Below are 17296 nucleotides of genomic sequence, written 5' to 3'. Positions count from 1 at the left end.
TTAAAAATGTGTTTTACTTGCTGACTCTCCCAACCTGCTTGATCTAGTAAAATTAATATGTTTGCTTTTCTAAAATTCTCTGTTGTTGACCATCATAATAACACATCAAATGTGAGATCACATGACGATTCTCTCCAATAATGAGAGTGACCGTGCTCAATAAACACTATCATTTATTAATGTCAACCATCAAACGCACTTCTAAGGCTTTGTTTCAGTAACGATTTGTATGGAGCCAGTGAACAAAAATCTGTTCACATGACGTTATGACGAGGTTATTCCTGAATGTAACGTTCAAAACATCAAATTTTAAAATCTTTTGGTTATTCAGACTTTAAGGGAACATTCCATTTTGCAAACATTATTGGAATTTTACTTTTGAATGTTCTAAAACAAGTAGTTATGTTTTAAACATAAATATAATAGTTCACGAATGATGTACAGATCATGTAACATTTTAAGAACATTATTAAAAACCAATTATTTTAAGAATGTTTACTCATAACTTAGAGAGAATCTTGCCAGAACATTCCCTGTTAAACCTGGGAATCCTGTTTCTGCCATGGTTAAAAAATAATAATAATCTATTTGTGACTTAAATCACAATATTTTGACTTTATTTCTCGCAATTACAACTTACAACTTTCTTACAACTGTTTTCTCAGAATTGTGAGAATTTTTTTTTCAATCTGTACTATGTGCTACTTATGTGTAAAATAAATAAATAAATAAATAAATAAAATCAAACCTGATAACCATTTCAATTGAGATATCACAGGGTTTGTTGCACAATACTGTATAGATGTCAGTAAATTCTTCAATTCCAAAGTTGAGTAAAACCTCTTGCTTTCACCAGAATTTCACAGATAAGGTGTGGTATTACTATTTCCTCCATCATCATCACATTCCTGCTGTCAAATTGTGTCATCATGCATGACAGCTGCTGAAATTCTGGAATAATGCTGGTACAAAAGAGCTGGATTGTAAGATATCAGACACGCACCCACGACACAACGACTGTTTCAGACAGAAAAACAAAATTATGTTGCTTTAAAAGACAAGGCAACCCCAGAAGAGATAAATAAAAAAAAAATATTGACTCGTGTTTCTAAAATAAATTAATGTATACTAAATTAATTAATTAACAGAGATAGATAGATAGATAGATAGATAGATAGATAGATAGATAGATAGATAGATAGATAGATAGATAGATAGATAGATAGATAGATAGATAGAGCTTAGTTTCACTTTTACTATTTTAACTATTTATCTTTCTTAACCAGTATTTGTGTTTTTGCTCCTTCACTCATGCTAACATCAAACTGAAAATACCACAAGACAAATGCACTTTTGCATTTCAGATTAATTTATATATATTTTTAAGGATGTTACACCTTTTGACTGGAAAACAAGAGGAAGCTACAGATGGAGCCAGTGATTTTCTGCCCAAACATGTGTGTGAGTGTTAGAGAGGACTAATGGAGCAGCACTGAAGCTTTCAGAGGAGAAGGTTTTTATCGGAGCTTCAAGCCTCTTCTGACAGTGACACTCATCATGATTCAACCACAGCAGATATGCTTCTGTCCAGCAGAAGGCATCATTTACAAGATTCATTGCATTTGGGACACTGGAAAAAAGGACGGCCTGTACTCTGGTTTTGCAGGTAATTTAGGAATTTAAACAAGTAAAAAAAGGCAAGAAGAAAAACTATGTATTTGCATGCATCAGATTATTGTGCGGTGTGCCCTTTAAGAGACTGATCACTTAATTTATAATGTGCATTATATGTGATGATTTAGAAGGACTATGTGACTGTGAAATGAGAACCACCACGGATGATAATTCCGCTCTGCCTTCTTGTTATTATTTTGTCTTTACTTTTGTTTGTAACGCCAAGAAAGAGTTAATCTCTCATGTATGAGAGGAGCGTGTTTTCTAGTGTGGGACACCAACTTCTCGTTTTCCAGCTCTTTCATTTCATGGATTTTAAGAGTTATCCTGGTCAGAGCGATCTTACAATCTTATCATCACAGTTAACATAATCCACATTTCATTTAATTTGATATCCTACTGTATTGGAGAGATGTATGCATACTGATGCATTTAAAAGTTAATGACCAAACGTATCATGATAAAAGTTCACAATGTTGCTGCAGGTGAAATATAACGCAGAAAACATTAAATGTTTTTAATCAGGTGACAGGTCATTTATCACTCAAGCCCTTTTCTCTACCTGTCCGTCGGTCTCGCATATCCGTCATGTTTGGAGTTTTTGAACACTTTTTATACGTGTTTGTAGTTCTAATCGAATCCTCGTCCCCCGCGCAATGCACTGTGGGCAATATAAGCTGTTAGAGTGCGCATCTATCTGCACTTTTAACCAATTTTAACCTTAGTAGACCATCCGGGAATTTATGACATACTCGTTTCAACATACTTCGATTTGGGACATTCTAATTCTGTTTTCGAATACTATTTAGGACGGATAGTCTATGCGAATTGAGCCGCAGCTTCAGTGAAAGTGAAACCTAACAGATGAACTGAAAGCTTCGTCAGACAACAGCATTTCTGATATTCACTCACAGGTAAGTGATGGAAATGAAAAGAGCTCGTTCAGTAGTTTAATAGCATGAAGCAGTAGCCTGTCATAATGTACAATAAGTAAACGTATGTCATTTAAATAGCAGTAAATCAAAGTCTGAAGTGTGCAGAAACAGAAAGTGCTTGAACTGCAGACAAAGTCCAGTGAAAATCATAACTTTTTACACCTGGTGTTTATACACCGCATCGCATGCATAATTATTAGGCACGCTGATATTATGCACCCCCCCCCCAGCACATTTTACCGATTCCAAACCACATCAATCTTAATAGGTATTATTAATTTTGTATTTAATCATTTATGAGAGATATATAATAGTCCATGAAGGTCCATATATTCAGAAATTATATTCAGGCATGTTTTCTTTTGATAAAATGAGCCAAAAAATAGGTTTAACTCAGACCTAAATGTAAAAAAAAATTGTAAATACCCATGAGAAATATTCAAAACTAATGCAATACAGAAACAATAAATCATCTTGTAACAGTTTTTGAAGAATTTATCTTCCAGAGTCTGGCAGTAAGTTTTAGGAGCTCATTTTTAGTGTTTCACTTTTTTCACTTCCAGCCTTCGTGGACAATTATATATCACTCATAAATGATTAAATACAAAATTAATAATAGCTATTAAGATTGATGTGGTTTGGAATTGGTAAAATGTGCTTTGAAAAAAATCTGATCAGAATATCAACGTGCCTAATAATTATGCATGCGGTGTATGTTCTTCCGGTGAATTGCTCTATTCAGCAATGTAGATGATATTATTGCCCTGTGCAAATACACACTCTTGTGGTCTTTGCACTTGACTACTTGTATTTCCTGTATTTGGCCCAAGTGAGGATAAAGAGCTCAAGTGTCTCAGCAAAAAATCTCACAATTTATTTCCAGAACATGATGCATGATGGGATGCATTAAGGTCTTTCCACACTGAGTGCAATGCGAAAAAGCGAGGCGAATCGCCGACGAACGGTGCTTTCACACAGAGTGCGAAACGATTGTTCACCTTCTGCTAATTCACGCCTGCATTTTTCCTCAGATATGTATCTCGTATATGATTTAACATCTAAATTAAGATAAAGTTTACAGCAGAAACACAAACTATAATGCTTACAAGAATAGGCTACATCCTAAAATATAATTATAAGTACAATTAGTATCAAGCTACACTTGAAAATGTATTATTAATATATGCCTACCCACTTTAAACCATCATTGTGTGCTTGTAATAACTTCCGACTGTGATCTATAGTTGCTTTTGATTCTATAATAAGCAGACACTTTGTATGTTTAATAACGCTACACTGCTAATATTTGTCATAAACATCCTTTATTGCTATAAATAATACCATGAGCTACATACAGAAAATATATCATCATAATCATGTCTATTTACTTTCATATTTCATTTGTAGAAAAATGTTTCACTCGATTTTTTTTAATACAGAAGATCTAGACTAGAGAGTGAACGTGCTCAGACTCATCACATGATTCAGGGGAGAATTATTAGAAATGTTTCTGTACATGTGATAATAAATCTGTTCTCCAATACCAACGATAACAGGAACTCAGCATCCACTCTCTTATATCCAGGAGACTCTTCTTCTGTGTTTGTTTTCACTGGTTTTAGAAACAGCACCGCCATCCTCACCCTTTTGTGCAACAGAAGCTATATGGAATTATTTTTGTCTTTATTATTCAATCAAACATTTTTGCTTTTGAGAGTAAAACTAATTACTTTGTAATTAAGAAATAAAAGATTGCAAAAAAGAAAAAAAAAAAAAGTCTTCTTAAGGCTCAAAAACAAAGAAATGTATAACCTTTGAAAATCTTTGTTTTTCTTTGTGCACTTCAAACACTTTTCCTCGCAAAACTGCAAATGTTGCTCTCCTTTCTGCTGTCTTTTTTGGTGGGTCTAAAACTTTTGTTTGCGAAACTGAAAAGACTCGTCAGACTGGTCGACAAAAAAACCATTTGCCTTTTCGACATGCGAATGTTAGCGGCCTATGTGGAAGCATCCATAGAAATGTATGGTTTTATACCAGTGCGTCATCGCGTATGATATTCGTTTAGCTTTTTTCACGCTCAGTGTGGAAAGGCCTTAAGAGTGCATTTTTAAGACCTGTTGATAGTCTTGCGCACTTACTTTCTGTCGCAGGCACACGCTCTCAAGTGGCCAAGACCACAAATGTGGGTATTTGGACAAGGCATTTGTCATTACTTATCTTTTCAGGCATGGCATCCTCCAGTGATCCACTAAATGAGGAGCTCCAGTGCTCCATCTGTCTGGATGTGTTCACTGATCCAGTCACCACTCCATGTGGACACAACTTCTGCAGAACTTGCCTCAACAAGCACTGGACAGATACACAGACCTGCTTCTGTCCATCCTGTAATGAAACATTCAGCAAAAGACCTGATCTCATGATTAATACAACACTCACAAATGTTGTGCAATACTTTAAGAAGCTCAATCAAGAAAAATCTGAGGTGTTCTGTGACTTCTGTGATGAAAGAAAGCAGAAAGCTGTGAAGTCCTGTCTGATGTGTCAAAGCTCTTACTGTGAGACTCACCTGGAGCCTCATCACAGAGTCCCACGTCTAAAGAAACACAAACTGATCAACGCTGTGGAAAATCTGGAGGATTATATATGCCAGAAACATGAGAGACCTCTGGAGCTGTTCTGCAGAGATGATCAGACGAGTGTGTGTCTGTCCTGCATTGAAGGAGACCACAGGACTCACAACACTGTTCCTATAGAGGAGGAGAGTCAGCAGAAGAAGGCAAGATATATAAGCAAAACACTTTAAACACCCATGAAATACAGTAATCAAAAAAAAAAAAAACACTTTGATGGAAAGCTATTTGTTATTCTCTGTCTGTAGAAACAGCTGGTTCAGACACAAACAGACGTGCAGCAGATGATCCAGAACATGATGAAGAAAATTCAAGAGATCCAGCACTCTGTAGACATAAGAAAGGTGAATTCATAAAATTATTAAAATGAATAATCCCAATATCAGTGCTGAATAAAATGGGGGGAAAAAAACTTGTTTCAAGTTACATGAGGTCAACGATGAGAGAATTTTCATTTCTTAAGCAGCTTTATCAAATTATTTCCATAATAATTTATATATAATTGAATTAACAATATCTAGTGTTCTTAAAGTATCTGAATATTACCTGACTGGGTCCTTTAGATAAACTTTATTTATCCTCTGAGGGTAATTCATCAAATACAGATCGACTTTAAGCCCACCACTGACTGCCTAACCTACTTTTTAAAAAGCCCTTTGCCCTTTTTTTCTGGCTTTTTTTGGGCCACAACTTGGCACAAGCACCAAGATCTTCCTTCAAGAAATGTTCTTTAAACTGAATGTGTCTCTTTTTGCAGAATCTCACCTCCATTGATTTTTTCCTTACTTCGTCTCGAACAGTCCACATTTCAAACTGGATGATTATTGGTCTGGGTTTCCTGTTGGTAGCGATATTGTTCATCTTGCCTAAACAATATACCATGTCTACTGATCCGCAAAGCTTCTCTGATGACAGCAGAATCGCCCAGGTAAGGATTCATCATCATTTCTATTTTTAGACCAGCCTAAAAATTTAACTTTTAATGCAACTTTGCCCAGTTGGCGGTGGGGAACACAGAAAAAAAATAAATCAGTCAGTGCTGAGCTCTTCACTGATCTGGTCTGCTCTATTCAGAGCTGCAGAAGATGATAATCTTACTGCTGCTGAATGTGACAAGGCTTGTTTGAGGTAATAATCTGTGCAAAACCCATGATCACCACAAGTAGTGATGTATTGTAATGAAATAATAATACTTTGTTACCTTACTTACAGTGGGGCAAATAAGTATTTGATACACTGCCGATTTTTCAAGTTTTCCCACTTACAACGAATGGAGAGATCTGTAATTTTCATCGTAGCTACACCTCAACTGTGAGAGGCAAAAAAAATCACATTGTATGATTTTTTAATAATTAATTTCCATTTTATTGCATGAAATAAGTATTTGCTCACCTACCAACCAGCAAGAATTCTGGCTCTCACAGACCTGTTAGTTTGGCCGTTTCTCAATATGCGTACTTGTCTGTACTTGTGTTCTTGTGGACTTGTGAAACGTCATCAGTCGCTGCCCAAGTACTGTTCCAATTCAAAGTTCACATCTAGCCAAGTCCAGTTCAAATCCCCGGATGTATTCTTGATCCGCCCCTTTTACCGAGGATGCATCGAGAGGTGACTTGTGCGGACTTGATACGGGCCATAACCCAGAATTCAGTTCGTCCTCCCGTCCTCGAGAGTTCGTTCTTCTGAGTCGAACTTGGCAAGTCCAAACTCGAAAGGACGGAAGTCCAGACTCTGCGAACTTGGTATTGAGAAACGGCCTTTGTCTTAAGAAGCCCTCCTATCCTCCACTCATTACCTGTATTAACTGCACCTGTTTGAACTCGTTACCTGTATAAAAGACACCTGTTCACACACTCAATCAATCAGACTCCAACCTCTCCACTATTGGCAAGACCAAAGAGCTGTCTAAGGTCACTAGGGACAAAATTGTAGACCTGCACAAGGCTGGGATGGGCTACAGGACAATAGGCAACAACTGTTGGCGCAATTATTAGAAAATGGAAGAAATTCAAGATGACTGTCAATCTCCCTCGGACTGGGGCTCCATGCAAGATCTTGCCTCGTGGAGTATCAATGATCCTGAGAAAGGTGAGAGATCAGCCTAGAACTACACGGGAGGACCTGGTCAATGACCTGAAGAGAGCTGGGACCACAGTCTCAACGGTTACCATTAGTAACACACTACACCGTCATGGATTAAAATCCTGCAGCGCGCGCAAGGTCCCCCTGCTCAAGCCAGCACATGTACAGGCCCGTCTGAAGTTTACCAAAGACCATCTGGATGATCTAGGCGAGGCATGGGAGAAGGTCATGTGGTCAGATGAGACCAAAATATAATTTTTTGCCGTGTTTGGAGAAAGAAGAAGGTTGAGTACAATCCCAAGAACACTATCCCAACCGTGAAGCATGGGGGGTGCTTTTCTGAAAAGGGGACAGGACGACTGCACCGTATTGAGGGGAGGATGGATCGTGAGATTTTGGGCAACAACCTCCTTCCCTCAGTAAGAGCGTTGAAGATGGGTCGTGGCTGGGTCTTCCAGCATGACAATGACCCCAAACACACAGCAAGGGCAACTAAGGAGTGGCTCCGTAAGAAGCATTTCAAGGTCCTGGAGTGGCCTAGCCAGTCTCCAGACCTTAACCCAATAGAAAATCTATGGAGGGAGCTGAAACTTCGTGTTGCCCAGCGACAGCCCCAAAACCTGAAAGATCTGGAGAAGACCTGTATGGAGGAGTGGGCCAAAATCCCTGCTGCAGTGTGTGCAAACCTGGTCAAGAACTACAGGAAACGTCTGACCTCTGTAATTGTAAACAAATGTTTCTGTACCAAATATTAAGTTCTATTTTTCTATTGTATCAAATACTTATTTCATGCAATAAAACGGAAATTAATTATTCAAAAATCATACAATGTGACTTCTCTGGATTTTAATTTTTTTTTTTTTTTATTCTGTCTCTCACAGTTGAGGTGTACGTATGATGAAAATTACAGATCTCTCCATTCTTTGTAAGTGGGAAAACTTGAAAAATCGGCAGTTTATCAAATACTTATTTGCCCCACTGTAAGTAGTTTTTGGGAGAACTTTAGTTTTTATATTTCTGCCAACTTTAACTTTTACTCCACTACATTTCACAATTAAAATGTATACTGTTACTCCAATACATTTCCCTCGAATCATTTGTTACTAACTACAAAATAAAGTCGGAAGAATACAGACAGCAAGAAAGCAGGTTTGACGAATCAGTGGTCTGGCGCTTGCAAGTTAGACTCCTAAAAAACAAGTGCTTGCACAGCTGCGGATTATTTAATTTTTCACTCAAGTCGAGGCTGGGGAGTGTGATATACAATATATCTTCTGCGATAATGTGGTGAGTGTTGTAACGATGTGTGATCTGACATTATCAAGTATAATGATACTGTTTCCTGTTGAAACTATTTTATCATGTTTTAAAATCAGGTTTTTAATTTTTCTGGTTAACCAATGTAAAACTCCCACACAGAGACCGTAGATCACGCTACGCACACACAAGTAAACTTAATTGTTGGTAGAGAGAGGCACACAGACGCAAGTAATTCATAGACACAACTTTAATCTCTCTTTCTCTCTCTCTCTCTCTCTCTCTCTCTCAGTGGCCATATTTGAGAAAAAACGTTGAGTAGTTTGCATCACTGGATATAGCTGTTGGTCATTTAACATTTCTATCTTAGTTGACTAATTTTAAATTATTTGCAACTTCTATCTTACTGCACTCTCTTTCAACGTATCATCAGCATAACTGAAAGCTAGCATCATGTTTCCTGATAATATCTCCCAAGGGTAACATGTAAAAGCACGTGAAAAGCAATAATCATAGTACTGAGCTACATTGTACTCCATACTGCACTTGTGATCGGTATGATACCTCACCATTCACTGCAGTTTTTAAGGTTTTTCTATAGGAGAAAGTACTTTCCCTCCATGCAATATAAAATACCTCTAGTTTCGTTTTCTTCCTGTTGCATTCCATTTTCCAGGCTGCTCTCTTTAGGGCACGAGTGTGCTCGTTATACCATGGTGTCTGCCTTTTTTACTTAATCTTCCTTAAGTGTAAAGGAGCAACTGTATCTAAAGTGCTAGAAAAGAGAGAGTCCATAGTTTCTGTTACATCATCAAGTCTTTCTGAGCTATTGAATATGCTGAGGAATTGAGACAAGTCAGGAAGATTATCTACAAAGCAGAAGTGATGGTTCTATCATATTTGTGACACGGTGTGTCAGGCAGGGAAACGCTGGATACTCAGGAAGGATCGTAGAGAATACACACACTTAAACATAACTGAGACCGGACATGTGACAATTTGTAACAAGGAGTTGAATTTACAGCTTTAGCTATATTGAGTATACACAAGACTAGATAATGATCTGAGATATCATCGCTCTGCTGCAGAATTTCAAAGCCATTAACATCAATTCCATGTGATAGTATTAAATCTAAAGTATAATTATGACAATGAGTAGGCCCTGACATGTGTTGTCTAACCCCAATAGAGTTGAGAATGTCTATAAATGCTGTTCCCAATCCATCTTTTTCATTATCAACATGGATATTAAAATCACCAACAATTAAGACTTTATATGCAGCCAGCACTGACTCACATAGAAAGGCATCTGCAAAATCTTTGATAAAGTCTATATGGTGCCCTGGTGGCCTGTATACAGTAGCCAGTACAAACGTCACAGGAGATTTATCATTAACGCTTACCACTCTAGATAATGTTATATGAAGCACAAATACTTCAAACAAATTATACTTGAAACCAGACCAGGATGCGGCTCATGTTTATAACAGTAATCTTGTGGGGTAGACTCATTTAAAATAATGTAATCATCTGGTCATCAGTGATCATATTTACAAAGAGCACGTTCATAGAAAGGGATCTAATATTCATTAAGCCAGGCTTTATCATTTGTTTATCTGTATTATATCTATTTTTTATTTGTTGAACATCTATTAAATTGTAACCCTTAAACTGTTTTGTATATATTTGTATATACAGTATCTCACGGAAGTGAGTACACCCCTCACATTTTTGTACATATTTTATTATATCTTTTCATGTGACAACACTGAAGAAATTACACTTTGCTACAATGTAAAGTAGTGAGAGTACAGCTTGTATAACCCCTTCAACCTCTGCAGCAATGCTGGCAGCACTCATACGTCTATTTCCCAAACACAACCTCTGGATATGACGCTGAGCACGTGCACTCAACTTCTTTGGTCGACCATGGCGAGGCCTGTTCTGAGTGGAACCTGTCCTGTTAAACCGCTGTATGGTCTTGGCTACCGTGCTGCAGCTCAGTTTCAGGGTCTTGGCAATCTTCTTATAGCCTACGCCATCTTTATGTAGAGCAACAATTATTTTTTTCAGATCCTCAGAGAGTTCTTTGCCATGAGGTGCCATGTTGAACTTCCAGTGACCAGTATGAGAGAGTGAGAGCGATAACACCAGATTTAACACACTTGCTCCCCATTCACACCTGAGACCTTGTAACACCAACGAGTCCCATGACACCGGGGAGAGAAAATGGCTAATTGGGCCCAATTTGGACATTTTCACTTAGGGGTGTACTCATTTGTGGCCAGCGGTTTAGACATTAATGGCTGTGTGTTGAGTTATGTTGAGGGCACAGCAAATTTACACTGTTATACAATCTGTACACTCACTACTTCACATTGTAGCAAAGTGTCATTTCTTCAGTGTTGTCACATGAAAAGATATAATAAAATATTTACAAAACTGTGAGGGGTGTACTCACTTCTGTGAGATACTGTATGTATATGTATGTGTGTGTGTGTATATAGGGAAAAGCATCTGGCCCCCCAGAGTGTCCACATCGTCAAATATGGCCACCTTTGGACACCCCTGCCTTAAGGCTAACATATTTATACTAAAAGCCAAAAAACTTCAATTTTGATTTCATGGGGACTTTAAAGTTACAGCAGCCTAATACACCTACTGCCATCTGTCTCATTCATGTCAATCAAACAACAAAATTCAAAGAGAAAATCACTCACTGCTCTTTACTTGAGTAACTTCAGTAGCTTTAATAAGAATCAATGTATACTTAATTCATACAGTAAAACAAAATAGGAAAAATCTAACCAAAAATTAGGATCTAAAAAAAGCATTATTTTTAATGTATACAATTTTGTATATTTCATCTTGTTGTGTATTAGTCATATTATTTGTAATTTGCATGTATTAAGCATGGATCATGATCCTGCATGGAAAAAAGGTGATTTTTTTGCCATATTGCACATCTCTAGGCTGAAGATCTCATTATAGGGCTGCAGCAGGAATTCATTAAACTGAAAAGGAGAAAAACTGAAACACAGCTCTACCTCTCACAGGTCTGTGAGCATCTGTCTCATCAGTGATAATGTACAATATTACTGGACAAACACTGTTTACACTCCTAGTGAACTGCCTCTAAGAACAGAATGAAACACTAATAATGATTGATGAAACTTTGAATGAAACACTAATATATTGTCTTCTCTCCTGCTGTAGATGTACTCATCAAACGTAAAACTCCATCAAACTGGTATGTGTATGTCAAATACATACATACAGACATATACACTCCCCTCCAAAAGTATTGGGACAGTGAGGCCAATTCCTTTATTTTTGCTGTAGACTGAAAACATTCATCAAAAGATGAATATCAGACAAGAGATTTACATGCTGCCTTTTATTTCCAGGTATTTACATCTGGATCTGACACACAACTTAGAAGATATCACCTTTTGTTTGAACCCACCCATTTTTCATGTGAGCAAAAGTATTGGAACATGTGACTGACAGGTGTATTTTGTTGCCCAGGTGTTTCCTATCACAATGATTATTCAAACAATAATTAGCACTAAATGTCTACGCTCAGTTTCAGATTTGGGTTTTGCCTGTTCAAACTGCATTTATAGTTAAAAGGTGTAACCAACCTGAAAACCAGAGAACTGTCTATGGGTGAAAAACAAGCAATTGTGAAGCTGAGAGAAGAAGGAAAATAAATCAGAGCCATTGCACACACATTGGCCATAGCCATTTCAACCATTTGGAATGTCCTGAAGAAGAAAGAAGCCACTGGTGTACTAAGTAACAGACATCGAACAGGTAGACCAAGGAAAACAACTGCAGTTCATGACAGAGACATTGTGAGAGCTGTCAGGAAAGACCCTAAAACAACTGTAAGTGAGATCAGCAACAACCTCCAGAGGGCAGGAGTGAAGGTATCACAATCTACTGTTCGCGGAAGACTTCATGATCACAAGTACAGAGGCTACACCAGAAGATGCAAACCACTCATTAGCAAGAAGAATAGGAAGGCCAGGCTGGAATTTGCCAAAAAGTAGAGAGATGAGCCTCAAAAATTCTGGGACAAAGTTTTATGGACCGATGAAACAAAGATTAACCTTTACCAAAGTGACGGAAAGGCTAAAGTTTGGAGAAAGAAAGGATCTGCTCATGATCCCAAACATACAAGCTCATCTGTGAAATACAGTGGAGGTAATGTCATGGCTTGGACTTGCATGGCTTCTTCTGGGGCTGGCTAATTAATCTTCATTGATGATGTAACACATGATGGCAGCAGCAAAATGAACTCAGAAGTCTACAGAAACATTTTGTCTGCCAATTTAAAGAAAGATGCAACCAAACTTATTGGAAGATCCTTCATCATGCAGTAAGATAATGACATAAAACACACTGCCAAAACAACAAAGGAGTTCATCAGGGGCAAGAAGTGGAAGGTTTTAGTCTGGCCAAGTCAATCTCCAGACTTAAACCCTATAGAGCATGCCGTTTACCTTCTAAAGAGGAGACTGAAGGGGGTAACCCCCCAAAACAAACAACAACTGAAATATGCTGCGCTGAAAGCCTGGAAAAGCATCACAAAAGAAGAATGCAAAAGTTTGGGGATGTCAATGGGTCACAGGCTTGATGCAGTTATTGAAAGCAAAGGATTTGCAACTAAATATTAAGTCTTTTTCACTTTAATCTATGTTAATTCTATCTGTTCCAATACTTTTGCTCACATGAAAAATGGGTGGGTTCAAACAAAAACTTATCTTCTAAGTTGTGTGTCAGATCCAGATGTAAATACCTGGAAATAAAAGGCGGCATGTAAATCTCTTGTCTGATATTCATCTTTTGATGTCAAACCCAAATGTTTTCAGTCTACAGCAAAAATAAAGGAATTGGCCTCACTGTCCCAATACTTTTGGAGTGGAGTGGAGTGGAGTGTATATATATATACACTCCACTCCACTCCACTCCAAAAGTATTGGAGTGTATATATATATATTGATATATATACACTCACCTAAAGGATTATTAGGAACACCATACTAATACTGTGTTTGACCCTCTTTCGCCTTCAGAACTGCCTTAATTCTACGTGGCATTGATTCAACAAGGTGCTGAAAGCATTCTTTAGAAATGTTGGCCCATATTGATAGGATAGCATCTTGCAGTTGATGGAGATTTGTGGGATGCACATCCAGGGCACGAAGCTCCCGTTCCACCACATCCCAAAGATGCTCTATTGGGTTGAGATCTGGTGACTGTGGGGGCCATTTTAGTACAGTGAACTCATTGTCATGTTCAAGAAACCAATTTGAAATGATTCGAGCTTTGTGACATGGTGCATTATCCTGCTGGAAGTAGCCATCAGAGGATGGGTACATGGTGGTCATAAAGGGATGGACATGGTCAGAAACAATGCTCAGGTAGGCCGTGGCATTTAAACGATGCCCAATTGGCACTAAGGGGCCTAAAGTGTGCCAAGAAAACATCCCCCACACCATTACACCACCACCACCAGCCTGCACAGTGGTAGCAAGGCATGATGGATCCATGTTCTCATTCTGTTTACGCCAAATTCTGACTCTACCATCTGAATGTCTCAACAGAAATCGAGACTCATCAGACCAGGCAACATTTTTCCAGTCTTCAACCGTCCAATTTTGGTGAGCTCGTGCAAATTGTAGCCTCTTTTTCCTATTTGTAGTGGAGATGAGTGGTACCCGGTGGGGTCTTCTGCTGTTGTAGCCCATCGGCCTCAAGGTTGTGCGTGTTGTGGCTTCACAAATGCTTTGCTGCATACCTCGGTTGTAACGAGTGGTTATTTCAGTCAAAGTTGCTCTTCTATCAGCTTGAATCAGTCGGCCCATTCTCCTCTGACCTCTAGCATCAACAAGGCATTTTCGCCCACAGGACTGCCGCATACTGGATGTTTTTCCCTTTTCACACCATTCTTTGTAAACCCTAGAAATGGTTGTGCGTGAAAATCCTAGTAACTGAGCAGATTGTGAAATACTCAGACCGGCCCGTCTGGCACCAACAACCATGCCACACTCAAAATTGCTTAAATCACCTTTCTTTCCCATTCTGACATTCAGTTTGGAGTTCAGGAGATTGTCTTGACCAGGACCACACCCCTAAATGCATTGAAGCAACTGCCATGTGATTGGTTGATTAGATAATTGCATTAATGAGAAATTGAACAGGTGTTCCTAATAATCCTTTAGGTGAGTGTATATTGTCAGTAACATAAGAAAATCTCTTTTTGCCAATAAATAAATAACATTTTAAGTGTCTGCAATGTGTTGGTGATTACCACAAAATTATAAAATTGGTAAAAATTCTACACAAACTTAAACTCAAGCCACATTTCTGCTTTTAAACCCTCTGGTGTGATTGTCTCATAGACCTCCACTGTAAGTGCATTTATATTTGTAACCCTCTTCGTCGGTGTGCTCCCCCAAATGTCTCTACGTTGTGTTGAGGTGAGGAGTAAATGAGGAGGACACCAAAATCGTTGAGTCAAACAGAGCAGCTTTCTTTTATTAGGCTCCTTTCTCCACACAGTCACGCTCATAGCAGAACAGAATGGCGACAGCCTTTCACAATGTTCATTTCAAATAACCTCAAAATTTTATCTAATTTTTCCATTTCAAATTTGCACATATCAGACCTGTACACACATAATTGTCTATATTATATATTGTGTTTTTGCTGTTTTGTACATCTGCCTATGTGGATATTTGTATTATTCTTTATTATCTGTGTCCTGTCCTGTTGCTGTCTCTCTGTTGCACTGTGGAGCTTCTGTCACTAAAACAAATTCCTCGTATGTGTAAACATATTTGGCCAATAAAGCTCATTATGTTTCTGATTCTGAAAAATTACAATACATAATGAATTATAACAGGAAATAATGAAGTTGAGACTGCAACTAACTTAATAGTAAGCTCATCATTCACAAACTCACTAAAACACAGGAAAGATAGACTACAGCATATGACAGACAAAGATAAATGCTAGATGTAATCAAAATAGGGAGAATTAGACCATACAATACACAAGTAGGCCTTAAACATAATATAATGCACATGAAAATATGCTCAGCCACATGGAACATAGGAAATGTGCAATAATATCAGATATATAAAACAACCTATCAAAAAATAATGTCTGATACACATAAACCAACCTCTCATCAACAATATATTTCTTCTAATAACATGGATGGCTACTATAATTAGATACATTTAATGGATATAGTGGAGCTATATATTCCCTACATATTAAAGACATTCTACTTTACAAACTGATGGACTCACTGCTAACCTGAAGAATAATTCATCACCTTATATTGTCATCTGTTTTCACAGGGTTGAAGTGGGCTCAGAAGTTTGCAGGTACAGTGTGACTAACACTTACATTACTTTGTTAATCTATATAGTATATGAAAATGTTTGTTTTGAATTTGACAATGTCTAATCTCTCATCTAGTGGATGTGACTCTAGATCCTGATACAGCCGATCGATATCTCATCCTATCTGTTGATGGAAAACAAGTCAGGGATGGAGACATTGAGCAGGACGTCCAAGAAAACCCAAAGAGATTTAATGTCTTTTCTTCAGTTCTGGCAAAGGAGGGATTCAGTTCAGGCAGATTTTACTATGAGGTGCAGGTGAAGGGAAAGACTGAGTGGGAATTAGGAGTGGCCAGAGAATCCATTAACAGGAAGGGGATCATCAGACTGACTCCAATGAATGGATTCTGTATTCTGATTCTGAGGAATATGAATCAGTATATAGCTGGTGAAAACCCACCAATCTCTTTCTCTCTGAAAGTGAAACCTGAGAAGGTGGGAGTTTTTGTGGATTATGAGGAGGGTCTGCTCTCCTTTTATGATGTGGGCTCCAGCTCTTATATCTACTCTTTCACTGGTCAGACTTTCACTGAGAAACTCTATCCATATTTTAACCCAGGGCTTAACGATATAGGTAAAAACACAAACCCACTGATCATCACACCTGTTAACAAATAACTTGCCCTAAAATATGAGACATGACATCTGGAAAGATTAGCTAGGCAAGGAATGTTTTTTTAATTATTAAAATATGTAAATAAACAAAAAAGAATACACACTAAGATCCATATTATAAGTTGTCACAGCTACAGATTGGACCATGAAAACCCTAAATGTGATTTTCATTTCCATAAATGGAAGCTAATTTCTGCCATGTACTGACAAATACTGACATTTTTTGACCTGGGGGGGGGGGGGGGGGGGGGGTATTCCAGAAAGCAGGATATGTGATATACCCTGGTATGTTTAAGGGTAAGTAAGTGGATAAACTCAGCTTTCGGTTCCGAAAACAGAGGTAACTTTCAGTGTATGTTAGTAGCCATAGCAAGTTATTCTCTGAACATAACCTGCTCCGGAGTAGGTTATATTTAAGGGTTAGTTCACGTCAGCACTATCAGCGCGTGCATGACCTACTGACCAGAGTCCAGGGGGCATAACAGCACAAAATAATGTATTATTACAATATAGTTATGTAATATATATATATATATATATATGTATATATATATATATGTGTGTGTGTGTGTATATATATATATATGTGTGTATATATATATGTGTGTATGTATAGATATATATATATATATATATATATATATATATATATATATATATATATGTGTGTGTGTATAAGATA

At 37.7% G+C, this 17296-nt stretch overlaps 1 protein-coding gene across 1 annotated transcript; it reads left to right on the top strand.

The window, feature by feature from the left end:
* The first annotated feature begins 2312 nt into the window (after window positions 1–2312).
* On the top strand, window positions 2313–16815 carry LOC306859557 (E3 ubiquitin-protein ligase TRIM39-like). Its single transcript, XM_079400630.1, has 8 exons — window positions 2313–2588; window positions 4835–5385; window positions 5488–5583; window positions 5997–6167; window positions 11551–11634; window positions 11795–11828; window positions 15955–15981; window positions 16076–16815. Exons 2-8 carry the CDS (start codon window positions 4837–4839, stop codon window positions 16615–16617), a joined length of 1503 nt encoding a protein of 500 aa, XP_079256756.1. The 5' UTR covers window positions 2313–2588; window positions 4835–4836; the 3' UTR covers window positions 16618–16815.
* The last annotated feature ends 481 nt before the right edge of the window (window positions 16816–17296 follow it).

The sequence above is a fragment of the Barbus barbus genome (assembly GCF_936440315.1).
Source record: "Barbus barbus genome assembly, chromosome: 40".
Classification (NCBI taxonomy): domain Eukaryota; kingdom Metazoa; phylum Chordata; class Actinopteri; order Cypriniformes; family Cyprinidae; genus Barbus; species Barbus barbus.
Note: the sequence above shows the minus strand (reverse complement) of the source record. Positions and strands in the feature narration are given on the sequence as shown.

Excerpts from the sequence above, each read along its gene's own strand:
- LOC306859557 (XM_079400630.1), top strand. The coding sequence starts at position 4,837 with ATGGCATCCTCCAGTGATCCACTAAATGAGGAGCTCCAGTGCTCCATC. Across the intron at positions 5,584-5,996 it reads ACTCTGTAGACATAAGAAAG|AATCTCACCTCCATTGATTT; the intron begins GTGAATTCATAA and ends CTCTTTTTGCAG. Across the intron at positions 11,829-15,954 it reads CGTAAAACTCCATCAAACTG|GGTTGAAGTGGGCTCAGAAG; the intron begins GTATGTGTATGT and ends CTGTTTTCACAG.